The 19,216-nt window shown below is 39.4% G+C and overlaps 1 protein-coding gene across 2 annotated transcripts in view; it reads right to left on the minus strand.

Moving 5' to 3' along the window:
- Positions 1–19,216, minus strand: part of htr2cl1 (5-hydroxytryptamine (serotonin) receptor 2C, G protein-coupled-like 1) — a 181,408-nt gene that overhangs the window by 2,185 nt on the left and 160,007 nt on the right. For both annotated transcript variants that reach the window (XM_079668476.1, XM_079668475.1), the window contains 3 exons: positions 6,378–6,541; positions 4,036–4,183; positions 3,622–3,857 (listed from right to left, as the gene is read on the minus strand). In XM_079668476.1, the coding sequence (XP_079524602.1) occupies positions 3,622–3,857; positions 4,036–4,183; positions 6,378–6,541 (548 nt within the window). The remainder of the gene's footprint in view (positions 1–3,621; positions 3,858–4,035; positions 4,184–6,377; positions 6,542–19,216) is intronic.

Raw genomic sequence — 19,216 nt, forward strand, 5'->3', positions numbered from 1 at the left:
AAAGGTATTTGAGTTCAACATGTAAGAAGTAGAAAGTACAGGTATTTGAGTTCAACATCTAAGAAGTAGAAAGTAAAGGTATTTGAGTTCAACATGTAAGAAGTAGAAAGTACAGGTATTTGAGTTCAACATGTAAGAAGTAGAAAGTACAGGTATTTGAGTTCAACGTGTAAGAAGTAGAAAGTAAAGGTATTTGAGTTCAACATGTAAGAAGTAGAAAGTACAAGTATTTGAGTTCAACATGTAAGAAGTAGAAAGTAAAGGTATTTGAGTTCAACATGTAAGAAGTAGAAAGTACAGGTATTTGAGTTCAACATGTAAGAAGTAGAAAGTACAGGTATTTGAGTTCAACATGTAAGAAGTAGAAAGTACAGGTATTTGAGTTCAACATGTAAGAAGTAGAAAGTACAGGTATTTGAGTTCAACATGTAAGAAGTAGAAAGTAAAGGTATTTGAGTTCAACATGTAAGAAGTAGAAAGTACAGGTATTTGAGTTCAACATGTAAGAAGTAGAAAGTACAGGTATTTGAGTTCAACATGTAAGAAGTAGAAAGTACAGGTATTTGAGTTCAACATGTAAGAAGTAGAAAGTACAGGTATTTGAGTTCAACGTGTAAGAAGTAGAAAGTAAAGGTATTTGAGTTCAACATGTAAGAAATAGAAAGTACAAGTATTTGAGTTCAACATGTAAGAAGTAGAAAGTAAAGGTATTTGAGTTCAACATGTAAGAAGTAGAAAGTACAGGTATTTGAGTTCAACATGTAAGAAGTAGAAAGTACAGGTATTTGTGTTCAAAATGTAAGAAAAGTCTTCAGAAAAATAAGTAGTGGAGTAAAGTACTGATACCAGAGAAATGTACTTAGGTTCAGTAACGAAGTATTTGTACTCCACTACTTCCCACCTCTGGGATGACCCTCTGTGTTCCCAGGAACTAAATCATGTGATTGAATAGAAACAGGTTGTTCTCGCCTCCCTGATTCAAGGTTATTACCTCCGTGGTTCACGGTCAAATCAATCTGTTTCTAAGAAATAACACCATTTGGAAAAGGTTGTTGTTACGACATGACCTTGGAAGTGAGTAAATAAAGCTTGGTTTTCGTGTTGGAGTTTTCTTGCAATCCTAAAGATGGAATACTGTGAAACCATGTCTATAATATCACCTTATTATTATTAGCATTTTGCCCTTTAATGAAGCCACTGTTCTTTGTTGTAGTGCCCTTAGCTTGAGCATCAAATTACTCAAAGTTGCACTCAAAATTGTAAGCCTCTTCAATTATTAGTTTATGAAATACTTTTCTTATTTAAAGCATTTTCAAGTTACGACTGTATTTTTTTTTTATTAGACACTAGTGGATGCTTGTGTTTAAACTAAATAAATGTCACCATTTACAACTGGTATGTGTTTTAGAAATGTAAGAAGTAAAAGTAAAAAATCGTCGGAAAAATGAATAGTGGAGTAAAGTACTGAAACCAGAAACATGTACTTAAGTACAGTAACGAATTATTCGTACTCCACTTCTTCCCACCTCTGGAAATAGGAGAAAACGAAGGTTAGAACAAGTTGAAAATGAGAGGAGAAAGGCAGCAATTTGAAATAAATCACAATGAAATTAATGAAATACATTAAAGCCGAATAAAGAAAAGTGCAAAAGTCAGATAAGAGGAAATGAGGGAATAAAAAATAACAACATAAAAACTAATTTATTTCCGTGGGTAGCAGCATTTGTAAAGTAAAAGGGATAACGAGTATAAACAAATGACCTTTTCCATTCACTGCAAGCTTCTTGAATTTCTCTAATTGAAATGCATGACTTATTCATTCATGCCAGATTTTAGTTTTCGATACAGGTGAGTGATTTGGTCTCCACGCAACGTCAGTTTGAAAGTTATGATCCATTAAAGCTAAGCACGATAGGAGCTGAATAAAATCATTTTTTTATATATTCGTCCTTTAGGGAGGGAGGGACAATGAAAATAGATTAAACTTTTATGTAGGAGTGGAGAGCGCGATGTCTTATTGAGTCTTTGATATCACTGCAGCAAGTTAGACCCTGTTATATTGTTACGTTTCTTACATCCAAGCACAAGCAAACTATCATGTCGCAACGGAAATACAGTTTAAACTTGCTAATTATTTATATAAGAAGCGTATTAGTATTTCATAAAAGAAAGATTAATGAGCGTTGCACATTTGAGCGTTCAACGCCAGCTTTGAGTCATTTGATACTTGAGCTAAAGTCACTTAATGGCTTAATTAGAGGGCAAAACGCTCATTATAATAACGTAATAATATGGCCATGGTTTCCAGGGCAACACCTTTAAGATCGCAAGAAAACTCCATCAAGAAAACTAAGTGGAAAGTTGTAAATTGTGACATTTATTTTGTTTAAACACAAGCATCCACTCGTGTCTAATCAAAAAAATACAGTCGTACCTTGAAAATGCTTTATATAAGAAAAATATTTCAGGCGAGAACAACCTGTTTCTATTCAATCACATGATTTAGTTCCTGGGAACACAGAGGGTCATTCTGAGAGTAGCAATATAAAGAAAGGAATGGAAAATGCTTAAATAAACACCTCATGGGCAGAGGTGAGAAGTAGTGAAGTACAAATACTTTGTTACTGAACCTAAGTACATTTCTCTGGTATCAGTACTTTACTCCACTACTTATTTTTCTGACGGCTTTTTACTTTTTACTTCTTACATGTTGAACACAAATACCTGTACTTTCTACTTCTTACATGTTGAACACAAATACCTGTACTTTCTACTTCTTACATGTTGAACCCAAATACCTGTACTTTCTACTTCTTACATATTGAACACAAATACCTGTACTTTCTACTTCTTACATGTTGAACCCAAATACCTGTACTTTCTACTTCTTACATGTTGAACACAAATACCTGTACTTTCTACTTCTTACATGTTGAACACAAATACCTGTACTTTCTACTTCTTACATGTTGAACCCAAATACCTGTACTTTCTACTTCTTACATGTTGAACCCAAATACCTGTACTTTCTACTTCTTACATGTTGAACACAAATACCTGTACTTTCTACTTCTTACATGTTGAACCCAAATACCTGTACTCTCTATTTCTTACACTTTGAACACAAATACCTGTACTTTCAAATTCTTCCATTTTCCAAACCGGCTGGTTCCTTTAGTTTGAATGTGTGTTTGGTGGCGTGATCATTATTCTTTAGAGTCATTGCGTGCCTATTGATTTGAACACGATCCGTGTATCCATCATTTCCTGGTCTTCTCTAAAGAAGAGGGACCAATGAAAACGTTGTCATGTTGCCGTTGGTCACCATGGAAACATTCATTAGCAAACAATGACATTATTGTTCTATTAATATAAAGGGAGGTCAGGTACTCTTTAAAACAGCTGCTAGTTATGGGTACTTTTTACTGAAGCACATTGCAAAGCCTCTTTACTTTGACTTGAGTAAAGAAGTTTAGTCAGTACTTCTACTTTTACCAGAGTACTTTTAAACACAAGTATCTGTACTTCTACTTGAGTAAAGGATGTGTGTACTTTTGCCATCTCTGCTCAAACCACGTGTTTTCTGCTCCTTAAACATCTAAAACTTCAACCCATTCTCACCTTTGAGGCCCGTCTCTCGTTCTTTATGGCTTGCATCATCCCTCGTCGCCCGTGGCAACCCGAGGTGTCGCTGCGCCCGGGTCCCGCAGCCGGAGAGCTGAGCTGCGACGCCACCTCTGAGCCGCCCGCGATGCTGATGGAGTCGTGCTGGGGGGCGCGGAGCAGCAGGCCGGGCTCTGCTGCCTTCAGGCAGCTCAAAGTGTTGCGTCTGCTCTGAAGAGGAGGGGGCTTCAACTCTGTGAGAGAGGGGTCCGAAAAACATATAAAGGCCTCTTTAAGTATCTGAGTACTTCTTCATGTCTGATAACGACATACCGCACATCATAAGGGTCATACAACTTCACTACTAAAAACTTGTGGCACTCACAGTTTAACAATTATACAACATATAGGGTTAACATAAACAGGGTTTACCTTGCGAGTCTGACGGAGAGATGGTGTTGATCTGAGGAAGGGAGAAGGTGCTGGCTGGAGGCTGCAATGTGATCGCTGGTGGGTGCAAAGGCTGCTGGGAGGAAGTCTTTGACTCGCACAGGAAGACAATGGCCTGCCTCTGGAGCACCTGGAGAGGAGAGGGAGGGAGAGGGGTTAAAGGTCCCCTATCATACTGTTTTTCATCTACATGTCTCTGAAGTGTTTGGCTCCAATCACCAAACAGATCATTGCAGCATTACCCATAATCCCCTCTGTTTCAGCCCTGTTTCCAAAGTGCTGATTCTCTGTCTGTTACTTTAGATGAAAATAAGGAGCCACTCCCCACGCCCCTCTGAGAGAGATTTGGTTAAAAAGAACACAATAGTACTTTTCCCGTTTAGTTCCGTTAGTGTCTGGAATTTTGCGTTCACTCCAAAAAGAGAACTTTTACCCCCATTTTTAGTCCTTGCTAGAGAGGTGGGACTATCCTGGGGAGAAAAAAGTACCAATTTCTGATTGGCTGGGCGAATTGCAAACCACGCCCGTAAAACTCTGAAAAGTTTTGTGAAGCCACCATTGTATTTGATGGCATTAGCATTATTAGCATTAGCATTAGCCCCGCGCACCAACGGAGAGAGAATAACTTATGGCAACACAAAATAAAACATGGGAGCGGTGGAGATGAGGAGGTGTTGGCGTTCTGGCGATTTACTCGGAACGCTTCAGTAGAAGCTGCTGGGAGTCCCAGAAGTTGTTTGCGGCCTGCCAGTAAACCCAAAGCAGAAGAAGAAGAAGTGACGTCAGCGGCTTCATTTGCCTAATCCTCTCTCAGATAACTTATTCCGGTGTGAACGCGATCTGTACTTAGTTCCATGGGGGAACTAAGTGCTGGGAACTAAGTACGGTACTTGGTGTGAAAGCGGCTATTGGCACTCTAAGAGGAGATTCAGGTGATAAGGTGGGGGGTGGGGGCGGGGGGGTTACCTTGGTTGCTGATTGGCTAATGGTTACACAAGCCAAAACATCCTTATGACATCATAAAGTGGCCAAATTCTGATCAGCTCATTTTCAGACAGGTTTTTATAGAAATGGATCAGGACAAAAAGAGAGAGAATCTTTGTTCCTGAAACTGTCAGAGTCTCTTTCCACAGAGGGGACACATGTTGATGTAGAAGAGACATGAAGAAGAGGGGACACATGTTGATGTAGAAGAGACATGAAGAAGAGGGGACACATGTTGATGTAGAAGAGACATGGAGAAGAGGGGACACATGTTGATGTAGAAGAGACATGGAGAAGAGGGGACACATGTTGATGTAGAAGAGACATGAAGAAGAGGGGACACATGTTGATGTAGAAGAGACATGAAGAAGAGGGGACACATGTTGATGTAGAAGAGACATGAAGAAGAGGGGACACATGTTGATGTAGAAGAGACATGAAAAGAGGGGACACATGTTGATGTAGAAGAGACATGAAGAAGAGGGGACACATGTTGATGTAGAAGAGACATGAAGAAGAGGGGACACATGTTGATGTAGAAGAGACATGAAAAGAGGGGACACATGTTGATGTAGAAGAGACATGAAGAAGAGGGGACACATGTTGATGTAGAAGAGACATGAAGAAGAGGGGACACATGTTGATGTAGAAGAGACATGAAGAAGAGGGGACACATGTTGATATAGAAGAGACATGAAGAAGAGGGGACACATGTTGATGTAGAAGAGACATGGAGAAGAGGGGACACATGTTGATGTAGAAGAGACATGAAGAAGAGGGGACACATGTTGATGTAGAAGAGACATGAAGAAGAGGGGACACATGTTGATGTAGAAGAGACATGAAGAAGAGGGGACACATGTTGATGTAGAAGAGACATGAAAAGAGGGGACACATGTTGATGTAGAAGAGACATGAAGAAGAGGGGACACATGTTGATGTAGAAGAGACATGAAGAAGAGGGGACACATGTTGATGTAGAAGAGACATGAAAAGAGGGGACACATGTTGATGTAGAAGAGACATGAAGAAGAGGGGACACATGTTGATGTAGAAGAGACATGAAGAAGAGGGGACACATGTTGATGTAGAAGAGACATGAAGAAGAGGGGACACATGTTGATATAGAAGAGACATGAAGAAGAGGGGACACATGTTGATGTAGAAGAGACATGGAGAAGAGGGGACACATGTTGATGTAGAAGAGACATGAAGAAGAGGGGACACATGTTGATGTAGAAGAGACATGGAGAAGAGGATTTTGCATAATAGGGGACCTTTAAGAGGAAGACACACAGGGGGTTGTGAAGTGTTCAGAGGGCAAACAGAGGCTGATATACCTGTATGGTGAGGCAATACGAAACCACCATGATGACCAGCGGGATGAAGAAGGCCACGAAGGAGCCAATCAGCATGAAGCGCTCCTCGTTGAGGACACAGCTGCCGTTCACAAAGACCTTGTCCTCGTTGTGGAGGCCGATCACTGGGATGGGCATCGACACGCCTGGAGAGGAAGAGTAGGGGAAAAGGAATTAAAGTCTATCGTTTAAAACCAAAACGAATCTTGTTGTATATTGCTTAACAGAGAAAATATCCTGAAAGAAAAAAAGATCAAAATTGGGCAAACACACAAAGATAATCATAGGGTAGAATATCTAAATGTATATGATGTCAAATATATACATACTGTAACCATGGGGTGATTATAGCGTAATCAGCTCAAAGAAAAAGTATCTTAAGAATAAACAAAAACTTATTTTCACATTTCCCATTAATTAAATGTCAGAACCACATTGTAAGATATTTACATTAAAATGTACACAATTCTTCACAGGTCCTTGTTCTACAGTGGCGACCAATTCTCTGTAAAATAGCAGAACATTGTAACAAAAATGCTTCATCTAGTGAATAACGAAATGTGACAAAAATGATCAAATGTTGGAAATCATATTGCCATAATTTTACAATATTCCAGGCATATTTAATAACTTTATTATGTATGAAGCAAACCATCAATATCTAAAAGAAAATTCTGTTTCTCCACCATCCAAAACATCTCAAGGTTATATTGTAAACAAATAAGCCTCTTGGAACCAGATTGATTTGACGTGAACCATGGAGGTAATCACCTTGAATCGAATGGGGGAAAACAATCTGTTTCTAGTTAATGTCACGGTTAAATTCCTTTGAACACAGCGGGTCGTTTGTATATAACAAAAAATCATGGCTGCAAAAAATGCTTAATCACTTCCTCGCGATCGGTCCCGAACACCTGTGACAAACACATCACCATTTTTGAGAGACATTAGCATTAAATGTTAAAACTCAATCTATTTTAATTGAAGATATCATGAGAGCACATCATAATGAGAGCACTAAAACATATTACAGGGGGCTATAGAGACTCAGCTGATGAATCTGAATTGCTAATCAGTGAGTAATGGATGTTCATGATGTGTGGTGCTGTTAGAGGACATTGTTTGGCGCAAAAGTCTGATCATTGAGAAAGAAGCAAAGAGAAGAGATATGTCATACAAAAGAAAAATACCAATTATTTGTTTGCAACTTATCGTTTTACATTTGAAATAACATTTAATTTTCTCTTAAACTCCTAGTTTTGCTTGATTCTGAGAAAGTGTTGCTTTATTTTAAAGGTGACATGTCATGCTTTTCTGGTTATGACCCGTCCCCTTGTGTGTTATGTAGCTTGTTCTGCATGTAAACGGTCTGCAGAGTCACAAACCCTCAAAGTACACCCTGTAGCGAGTAAAACTCTAACGGCCCGTCCACACTACAGCTTCGACAGCTTCAAAAACGGTTTCCAACGCGTCTGCCCATTCACTTTGAATGGGGTGACGTCACGTTGCCTCGCTTTTCGCCGAACTGAATTGTGGGTAGCAGAGCGGAGCTTTCCTGGCGTTTCAGGCTGCAAAAGTTGAGCAATGTTCAACTTCTGAAGCCGGAGACGCCGGAGTAGCCAGCGTCAGCCAATCAAATCCTGTTTATGCAAATCTGACACTTTAAGCGCTAGCCAATCAAACCGCGTGCAAGCTGGGAGAGCCAGACCGCAGTTCATTTCCTCATATTCCAAACGAGAAATTACGGTAGCAAATCACCCGGTTCTTTACGACCGGAACTATTTACTGGGATACAAACCGGAGGAACCAGGCATGGAGGGAGGTGGCAGAGACAGTGGGTGAAACTGGTAGGTTTTCTCCTGTTTGGGGAGTTTTTATATATATATACATATATATATATATGCGAGCAATATATATATGTATATATATATTGCTCGCATAAAATCCCCGGGTTTTTTTGCTTTGTATGCCGGGGGCGGGACATTAATGTGATTGGTTGTTGGTCGCGGTGCTCGAATAAAATCCCCAAGCTTCAGACACGCCCAGCTCCAAGCTTTTTTTGAAGCTATAGTGTGGACGTGCCGTAACACACTGTCCGCTCCTCGAGCCTCAAAGGGCGGAGCAGCGAGCCCCGCAACGTCCCGCCAACACGGCACCCAGACCCCACGCAGCATTCTCATCTGTTTGTCATTACTGGTGTCATTTTCTGGTTGCTAACGAACGCCATTGTAAAACATAAACGCTGATGTTCAGCTGTAACGGTGGTGGACTCATCAGAACAGAGTGGGCGAGCTGACCAATCAGAGCACAGTGGGCTCACAGGGAGGGGGGGGGGGGAGGAGCTCAAACAAGCCGTTTAGGACAGAGAGTGAATACACATATTTTACAGAGATGCTGTATGAGAAACCAATGTGAGTTTGGAAAGTTGAACAATATAAATCTATTCTAGTCGACCTCAGCAATGGAATTATGATCAGTAGAAATGGCCATGACACGGGACCTTTAATGGCACAAAACTGCTTCCATAACATTGAGCCAACAAAAGGCTGAGGTGAGAGCGAGCATTTTGAGGCCGACAGATTTCCTGGCTTCTGATTTCAAAGAGCTTTTTCCGGTCAGAGTGTTTGCTGCTCACCTGGGATCTGTTTCAGCGGAGCAGACTCTGAGGACAAAAGCTACTCCAGGTCACACATTACGAGCCCTTAGCAACAGGAGTGTTTCCGAGATAAGTAGGGACGTCTCTGAACCGTGTCATGCTCACAGTGGGCTGCCGTGATTCATTTATTATTATTATGTATTTATTTGTTTATTCCTGCCTACTGCGATAACTCTGTACAACAAATCACCTCTGGCTGGCAGATAGCTCCATAGATTTTCTCTTCACTGTACATTTTATATTTATATATTCAGTCTAATATTTAATGTTCCATCCGTCACATACTTGTGTAGATATAATACCTTGCTTTATACCTTGTTAATGTTAATTTGTAAATTCAACATGTATATTTTCTACTTTCTTGTTTATTTCTTGTGTTTTTTTGCCGTCTGCAATTCTATTAAATCTATACATTTGAACAGCCTTGACTCAATAAATTGTTTGTTTGTTCTCTGGGTTGTACATTTGTTACTCAGCGGGTGACCAAGCCAACATTAAAACGCAATTTGGAGCGGAGCAGCTCTCGTAATGAGATCGTTGCAATCGAACGCCCAAACGCTGCCCAGGAGGATCCATCTTTTAGATTGTAAACATTTTAAATCTGAAGAAACGGTGAAGTGTAAAATGTGCTGAATGATGAGACTTTCCAGTGGTCGGGGTCGACTCATGACTCATCCATACAGGGTGTGGGGTGTTTTCACGCAAATCGCAAAAAATATCTAGTCTTGAAGAAAGACCTCTTTTTAGGTTACTTAGCATAGCATAGACTCCATGACAATCAGTGGCGGCACCAGGGTATGGCTGGGGTAGGCTACAGCCATACCAAGAAATGGCTTAGCCCTACCTTAGCCCGACCATGAAAAATTATGTTAAAGTAAGCATGTTGCGAACACGGATTGCGAAAATCTACCGGTCGTGTCCACAACACACAAACTGATCTGCTGTAACAACAAGTGCACGTTACTGACGCAATATGGTTGAGACCATTCGGGCTTATGCTGGAGGGGTGCAAGGAATAGTCTAAGTAGTGGGGGAGTTTTATACACTAAAGGTGTGGAAATTATCTCGCGTTATAATATCAGCGCGGCTGCGGTCAGATCGAAATGCCTATTTGAATATCAGAAATCAGAGCAACGAAACGTTGGGTCTGCTGCGTCATGCATTACTGATACGTCACGTTCACAGTGAAAACTAAAGTCCCCAAACTACTGTAGATTTGTTCTTAAACGTCCTCGCATTAGGCGCATTCACACCGCAGTACTTTTCCCACAAAGGTTCATCAGAACTTAGTTCATGAGAACTCTTTAGTTCTCATGAACGTAGTACAGATCGCGTTCACACCGGAATAAGTCCCTGGGAGAGGATTAGGCAAATGAGCCACCGACGTCACTTCTTCTTCTGCTTTGGGTTTACTGGCAGGCCGCAAACAACTTCACGGCGTATACTGCCACCCGGAGTCCCCGGCCGGAAGTCCCCGGAGTTGGGGACTGGCTTCCGAAGCCTTCCGAGTAAATCGCCAGAACACCGACACCTCCTCATCTCCACCGCTCCCATGTTTTATTTTGTGTTGCCATAAGTTATTCTCTCTGCGTTTCTGTGCTGGGCTAATGCTAATAATGCTAATGCGAGGATAATAAAATGGCGGCTTCACAAAACCTTTTGGGAGTTTTACGGGGCGTGGTTTGCATTCCGCAAAGCCAATCAGACGAGTACACGAAAGTACCTGCTCTCTAGCAGGGACTGAAAAGGGGATAAAAAAGGTTCTCATTAACTAATTTTAGTTCCGGCTCTTTTTGGTGTGAACGCGACATTTCGGAACTATATCGGAACTAAAGTGGGAAAAGTACTGCGGTGTGAACGAACGCGCCTAATGAGGTACAAGTCGAACAGGTGCCAGAGTCACACGACCCACCTGAAGAGTGAATAGTAAGTTTTGAATATATTTTGTAATAATGGGTCATTTGAAAAAGTGTTTTGTATGACAATAGAGACAAAGGCCACCTGTTGTGTGCTGTGTCTGTCTCTCTGTTTACCTGTGTCTGTCTCTCTCTCTGTTTACCTGTGTCTGTCTCTCTCTGTTTACCTGTGTCTGTCTCTCTGTTTACCTGTGTGTGTCTCTCTGTTTACCTGTGTCTGTCTCTCTCTCTGTTTACCTGTGTCTGTCTCTCTCTGTTTACCTGTGTCTGTCTCTCTCTGTTTACCTGTGTCTGTCTCTCTCTCTCTGTCTGTCTCTCTCCACCACTCTCCCCCTCTCTCTCCCTCTCTCTCTCTGTGTCAATTCTATATGCCAACTTTTCTTGTTTCTGCCGCTGCGTAGCATGTTGTAACAACGTGGAATTAGCAGAATAGGCTATTGTATTGTTCAACTCACACCTGTTGCTCTCGATGTAATTTAGTTGATAAAAGGAGACTAATAAAAGCTAATAAAAGCATCACGCGTGGCGTTTCAAGGGGTGCGATATAGCGTGTATGTAATTACATTACAAATACTGAATGGAGCCCCACCACTGTATGGGTTAGCCCTACCATAGATTACCCAACAAAAATACTCTCATTGCTGACAATGAATATCATGCTCAACCCATTAGGAACAGTTAATAAACAAGTGAGAAGTAGGATTATTTGCTCATAGACTTCTATACAATTTGACTTATCTTTTTATTAAGTTTGAGGCACTTATAAATGTTAGCTTTACTTCTCAGTATTAAAAAAGACTTGAAACAAGCAAAAACTAATTAAGAAGATGATTACCAAGTTAACAAATCAGTGAGAAATAGGAATAATAGTCTTCTACACAATCCAACATCTTTCTTGAGTTGAAGGCACTTCTGTACTTGTCAGACTTGTGAGTTGCAGCTTTGTGTCATTGTAAGTGAGGAATTACATTTGAAAAATTCAACAGCAATATATTTTTTTCCGGAGAAAGTGTCTGTGGATAATGAACAGACCTTGCCTTTGGGACTTTGTCTTATGTATAATGAAAACTCATCGCAATGTAGAGTGTGTAAATTACCCAGAATACTCGAGGGCTTTGTAGAGATGATGCTGTGATGTATTTAAGTCAATGAATACTAAATATATAAGAAAGGAGGCACGCATCTCAAATAAAGCCAGAACCACCTGCATAGCCGGAAGCCACAAAGTAAGTAAGTATTTTTTTAATTAAGATGGACCCTTGAAGGGGCAGCGGTGCATGATGGGTAACGTCATGTGACATAATTCACAATGTACCCTTTGGCAGCCACACACAGGTAGTAGTACTTCACTCAGTGCTGTTTCAACTTTAAGATGCAGCTCATTCTCCCACTCGGGTGATAATAGGTATTTGCTGAATCCAAAGCTGCTTTCGCCCACTCTGTAAATCCACAGAGCGCTCAACACGCACGCACGCACGCACGCACGCACGCACGCACGCACGCACGCACGCACACACACACACACACACACACACACACACACACACACACACACACGTAGGCACACACACACACACACACGCACACACACACACACACACACACACACACACACACACACACACACACGTAGGCACACACACACACACACACACACACACACACACACACACACACACACACACACACACACAAGGCCTCAGCTGTGGATTTGGGGAATAATTAAATTGCTTTCGTTGTTCATGGAAAAATATTGGAGGTAGAGAGAAGATATGCAAAGAGAAGGGAAGGTGCTTTGGCTACTTGACACAAAATAGAGAACTCCTAACTAAAATTAATCAATACATTTATGAAAATGTGATTCCTCGGAAATACAAAAATGTAATCTTTCCTTTCCTCCTTGTTACTTTCCCTCCCTCCCCCCCTCCCTCATTGTTTCCTTCAATCAATCCTTGTTTCCTCAGCTACCTCCTTGGATACTTCTTTCCCTCCTCGTTTCCCTCACTCAATCCTTGTTTCCTCAGCTACCTCCTTGGTAGCTTCTTTCCCTCCTCGTTTCCCTCACTCAATCCTTGTTTCCTCAGCTACCTTCTTGGATACTTCTTTCCCTCCTCGTTTCCCTCACTTAATCCTTGTATCCTCAGCTACCTTCTCTGATACTTCTTTCCCTCCTCGTTTCCCTCACTCAGTCCTTGTTTCCTCAGCTACCTCCTTGATTACTTCTTCCCCTCCTCGTTTCCCTCACTCAATCCTTGTTTCCTCAGCTACCTCCTTGGATACTCCTTTCCCTCCTCGTTTCCCTCACTCAATCCTTGTTTCCTCAGCTACCTCCTTGAATACTTATTTCCCTCCTCGTTTCCCTCACTCAATCCTTGTTTCCTCAGCTACCTCCTTGGATACTTCTTTTCCTCCTCGTTTCCCTCACTCAATCCTTGTTTCCTCAGCTACCTCCTTGGATACTTCTTTTCCTCCTCGTTTCCCTCACTCAATCCTTGTTTCCTCAGCTACCTCCTTGAATACTTCTTTCCCTCCTCGTTCCTCTCACTCAATCCTTGTTTCCTCAGCTACTTCCTTGGATACTTCTTTCCCTCCTCGTTTCCCTCACTCAATCCTTGTTTCCTCAGCTACCTCCTTGAATACTTCTTTCCTCCTTGTTTTTTTTTTTTTTTGCTCCTTCCTTATTTCACCTCCTGCATACTTGTTTCTATCATCTAAAGCAGTGATTTTCAAATGGAGGTTCGCGGACCCCTAGGGGTACGTTGGGGTACTGCAGGGGGTACGTGAGATTTAAAAAAAAACAAAAAAAAGTTAATAAAAAAAATACCATGCCTGATTACAAAAATAATCTTAGTACAATAAGTTAAATAGAAAACACAATTGTATATAAAATATTACTAGAACCACCAAGGGGGTCCTCATATAAACATGTCAAATGTGTGTATTGTATTTTAGAGTTTTGCATAATATATCATTTTGTTCATTGGTTTGTAAAACAGATATTACTTCAGTTGAAAAACGTTTGAAATAAAATGTCGTTATGTTATTTTTTTTCATGCATAAAATGAAAATATCCTTAGTTTGTTGAAATGCATTGTCACACTCCTAGGTTTATGTCACGGTTTTAGTGTTGTCTGTCTGGTTATGGGTTTTGTAAGTCTGTTCATTCGGTGTTTTGTCTTCCTCCTTGTGTTTTGTGTGGTCCTCCTCCCTGTCGTTAGTTCCCCTGGTGTGTCTGATTGTCTCATTGTGTTCACCTGTTGCCCTTGTGTTTCTCCCTCCCCTGCCCAGCTGTGTCTTGTCCTGTGATTACCCTTCTGTGTATTTAGTCTTCCCCTGTGTTCCATGTCGGTTCATTGTTTCCCCTCCATGTTATTCCACGGTCTGTGTTCCTTGTGCTGCTCGTTTGTTTTGGATATTTTGGATACTGCCTTTTTTGCCACAGTTTTTATGATTTAATAAAGCTCGCTTTTCGTTAAATTCTGCATTTAAGTCCTACCTGCTTCACCCAATCGTAACATGCATGCATGAAGGAGTTACTAAATCACACTCTGAGGGAACATCACTATATTGGAATTATTTGTATAGGCTTTTTCGATCAAAAATGTTCGGGGTCGGTCAGGGGGTACTTGGCTGAGAAAATGTTTCAAAGGGGGAACATTACTGACAAAGGTTTGAGAAGCACTGCTCTAAACCGATGAGGAAAGAAGGAAACAAGGAGGTTGTTTCATGTTTAATATAAGTATATAGAGTTCATTCAAGTTATTTCCAGAGTATTCCAAAGCTATACTGTATTTAACAAAACAGTGAGAAGGCTAAATAGATTTTAGTGAACACAATCAAAGACTAAAGAGTGTTTATAAGGCATAGAAAGGGATATAATGTCCTGTTTTGTAAGCTGTGGTCGTAGTGGACCTACATTGAAGATGCATTGAAACCACCTCTGAGTCAAAGTGTTATTACACCAGAGGGAAAGAGGCAAGGATCCTCTGTCGGATGTTTCCTTGCTAATCCGTCAGCATTGATCTCAGTAAGCACTCTCAGACCTCAATCATGGCAGCATGTAGCGGAGCAGAACCTATCGAGGGGTCAAGGAACCGGCAGCTGGAAAACACAGGATGTCTTATAACTCAGAAGCAGCCGGATGTGAAGGACTGCGGGGAAGAAAGGAGGAGCAGGGGGGGGGGGGGGAAGTAGTGCAGTACAAACTTTGTTACTGTACTTAAGTACATCTATCTGGTATCAGTACTTTACTCCACTACTTATTTTTCTGACAACTTTTTACTTTCTCTTTCTTAAATGTTGAACCCAAATACCTGTACTTTCTACTTCTTACACGTTGAACACAAATACTTGTACTTTCTACTTCTTACACGTTGAACACAAATACCTGTACTTTCTACTTCTTACATGTTGAACACACATACCTGTACTTTCTACTTCTTACATGTTGAACACAAATACCTGTACTTTCTACTTTTTACATGTTTAACACAAATACCTGTACTTTCTACTTCTTACATGTTGAACACAAATACCTGTACTTTCTACTTCTTACATGTTGAACTCAAATACCTGTACTTTCTACTTCTTACATGTTGAACACAAATACCTGTACTTTCTACTTTTTACATGTTGAACACAAATACCTGTACTCTCTACTTTTTACATGTTAAACACAAATACCTGTACTTTCTACTTCTTACATGTTGAACACAAATACCTGTACTTTTTACTTCTTACATGTTGAACTCAAATACCTGTACTTTCTACTTCTTACATGTTGAACTCAAATACCTGTACTTTCTACTTCTTACATGTTGAACTCAAATACCTGTACTTTCTACTTCTTACATGTTGAACACAAATACCTGTACTTTCTACTTCTTACATGTTGAACTCAAATACCTGTACTTTCTACTTCTTACATGTTGAACTCAAATACCTGTACTTTCTACTTCTTACATGTTGAACTCAAATACCTGTACTTTCTACTTCTTACATGTTGAACACAAATACCTGTACTTTCTACTTCTTACATGTTGAACTCAAATACCTGTACTTTCTACTTCTTACATGTTGAACCCAAATACCTGTACTTTCTACTTCTTACATGTTGAACTCAAATACCTGTACTTTCTACTTCTTACATGTTGAACTCAAATACCTTTACTTTCTACTTCTTACATGTTGAACTCAAATACCTGTACTTTCTACTTCTTACATGTTGAACTCAAATACCTGTACTTTCTACTTCTTACATGTTGAACACAAATACCTGTACTTTCTACTTCTTACATGTTGAACTCAAATACCTTTACTTTCTACTTCTTACATGTTGAACTCAAATACCTGTACTTTCTACTTCTTACATGTTGAACTCAAATACCTGTACTTTCTACTTCTTACATGTTGAACACAAATACCTGTACTTTCTACTTCTTACATGTTGAACTCAAATACCTGTACTTTCTACTTCTTACATGTTGAACTCAAATACCTGTACTTTCTACTTCTTACATGTTGAACTCAAATACCTGTACTTTCTACTTCTTACATGTTGAACACAAATACCTGTACTTTCTACTTCTTACATGTTGAACTCAAATACCTGTACTTTCTACTTCTTACATGTTGAACCCAAATACCTGTACTTTCTACTTCTTACATGTTGAACTCAAATACCTGTACTTTCTACTTCTTACATGTTGAACTCAAATACCTGTACTTTCTACTTCTTACATGTTGAACACAAATACCTGAACTTTCTACTTCTTACATGTTGAACACAAATACCTGTACTTTCTACTTCTTACATGTTGAACTCAAATACCTGTACTTTCTACTTCTTACATGTTGAACACAAATACCTGAACTTTCTACTTCTTACATGTTGAACACAAATACCTGTACTTTCTACTTCTTACATGTTGAACACAAATACCTGTACTTTCTACTTCTTACATGTTGAACACAAATACCTGTACTTTCTACTTCTTACATGTTGAACTCAAATACCTGTACTTTCTACTTCTTACATGTTGAACTCAAATACCTGTACTTTCTACTTCTTACATGTTGAACTCAAATACCTGTACTTTCTACTTCTTACATGTTGAACACAAATACCTGTACTTTCTACTTCTTACATGTTGAACACAAATACCTGTACTTTCTACTTCTTACATGTTGAACACAAATACCTGTACTTTCTACTTCTTACATGTTGAACACAAATACCTGTACTTTCTACTTCTTACATGTTGAACACAAATACCTGTACTTTCTACTTCTTACATGTTGAACTCAAATACCTGTACTTTCTACTTCTTACATGTTGAACACAAATACCTGTACTTTCTACTTCTTACATGTTGAACTCAAATACCTGTACTTTCTACTTCTTACATGTTGAACTCAAATACCTGTACTTTCTACTTCTTACATGTTGAACTCAAATACCTGTACTTTCTACTTCTCACATGTTGAACTCAAATACCTGTACTTTCTACTTCTCACATGTTGAACTCAAATACCTGTACTTTCTACTTCTTACATGTTGAACACAAATACCTGAACTTTCTACTTCTTACATGTTGAACTCAAATACCTGTACTTTCTACTTCTCACATTTTGAACACAAATACCTGTACTTTCTACTTCTTACATGTTGAACACAAATACCTGTACTTTCTACTTCTTACATGTTGAACACAAATACCTGTACTTTCTACTTCTTACATGTTGAACACAAATACCTGTACTTTCTACTTCTTACATGTTGAACACAAATACCTGTACTTTCTACTTCTTACATGTTGAACACAAATACTTGTACTTTCTACTTCTTACATGTTGAACACAAATACCTGTACTTTCTACTTCTTACATGTTGAACACAAATACCTGTACTTTCTACTTCTTACACATTGAACACAAATACCTGTACTTTCTACTTCTTACATGTTGAACAGAAATACCTGTACTTTCTACTTCTTACATTTTGAACTCAAATACCTGTACTTTCTACTTCTTACACATTGAACACAAATACCTGTACTTTCTACTTCTCACATGTTGAACACAAATACCTGTACTTTCTACTTCTTACATTTTCCAAACAGGCTGGTTCCTTTAGTTTGAATGTGTGTTTGGTGGCGTGATCATTATTATTTAGAGTCATTGCGTGCCTATTGATTTGAACACGATCCGTGTATCCATCATTTCCTGGTCTTCTCTAAAGAAGAGGGACCAATGAAAACGTTGTCATGTTGCCGTTGTTCAGCATGGAAACATTCATTAGCTAACAATGAAATTATTGTTCTATTAATACAAAGTCAGGTACTCTTTAAAACAGCTGCTAGTTATGGGTACTTTTTACTCAAGTACATTTCAAAGTCTTTACTTTTACTTGAGTAAAGAAGTTTAGTCAGCACTTCTACTTTCACCAGAGTATCTTTAAACATCTGTATTTCTACTTGAGTTAAGGATGTGTGTACTGTTGCCATCTCTGGAGAGGATGTAACACTGAACCTTGAAGTGTAAATCATGTTGTTCTGTCCCAGCGAAACAACTCTGTACTCTGTTGTTTTGATTTAAATGAAAAAACAATATAAATGTCTTTTCATCAGAGATATGTATCTGTTGTTCTTGATTCCCTGCTCACACTGTACGTCTGTTTCTACACTGATAACACCTCAATGCTTTCCTGTACACACATTACAGTTTGTCAACAGAGTAGAGATGTGATCTTGAGGAGAGATAGTCGTTGTGGATGTTTGTTTAAAGCTGTGGGGGGATTTGTATGTAAGGGGACTGAAAATGAATTATTACAGAGGAAGGGAAGGGGTGAGAAAATGTGGAGGTAATAAATATGTTCTGTTCTCTGACGGGATTCAGACAGCTTTTTGAAATAAAGGTTAGAAACCAAATTAAATATTAACATTGCCAGGGGGGATCCAAGTCCTGTTTTTAAAATCAAGGTTACCATCAAAAGAATATCCAGGATCGGAGGAAGAATTTTAAATAACTCTTAATCCCCCTGCCCACCTCAATTAATAATAAGGGATCCTACATTTTTAAAGAGCATTTTCACTTAAAAAAAAATACTTCTTATATCATTTCTTTCTATTGAAGTTAATTAATTGAATTTATGGACGGAACAACGCGCTTTTTTGCTGCGTGCAAACGTTAGCTATCGTTAGCCAATAAATTCCAAGTATGAAACCTTCTGAATTCAGCTTCTTATATCT

The sequence above is a fragment of the Notothenia rossii genome (assembly GCF_949606895.1).
Source record: "Notothenia rossii genome assembly, chromosome: 3".
Taxonomy (NCBI): domain Eukaryota; kingdom Metazoa; phylum Chordata; class Actinopteri; order Perciformes; family Nototheniidae; genus Notothenia; species Notothenia rossii.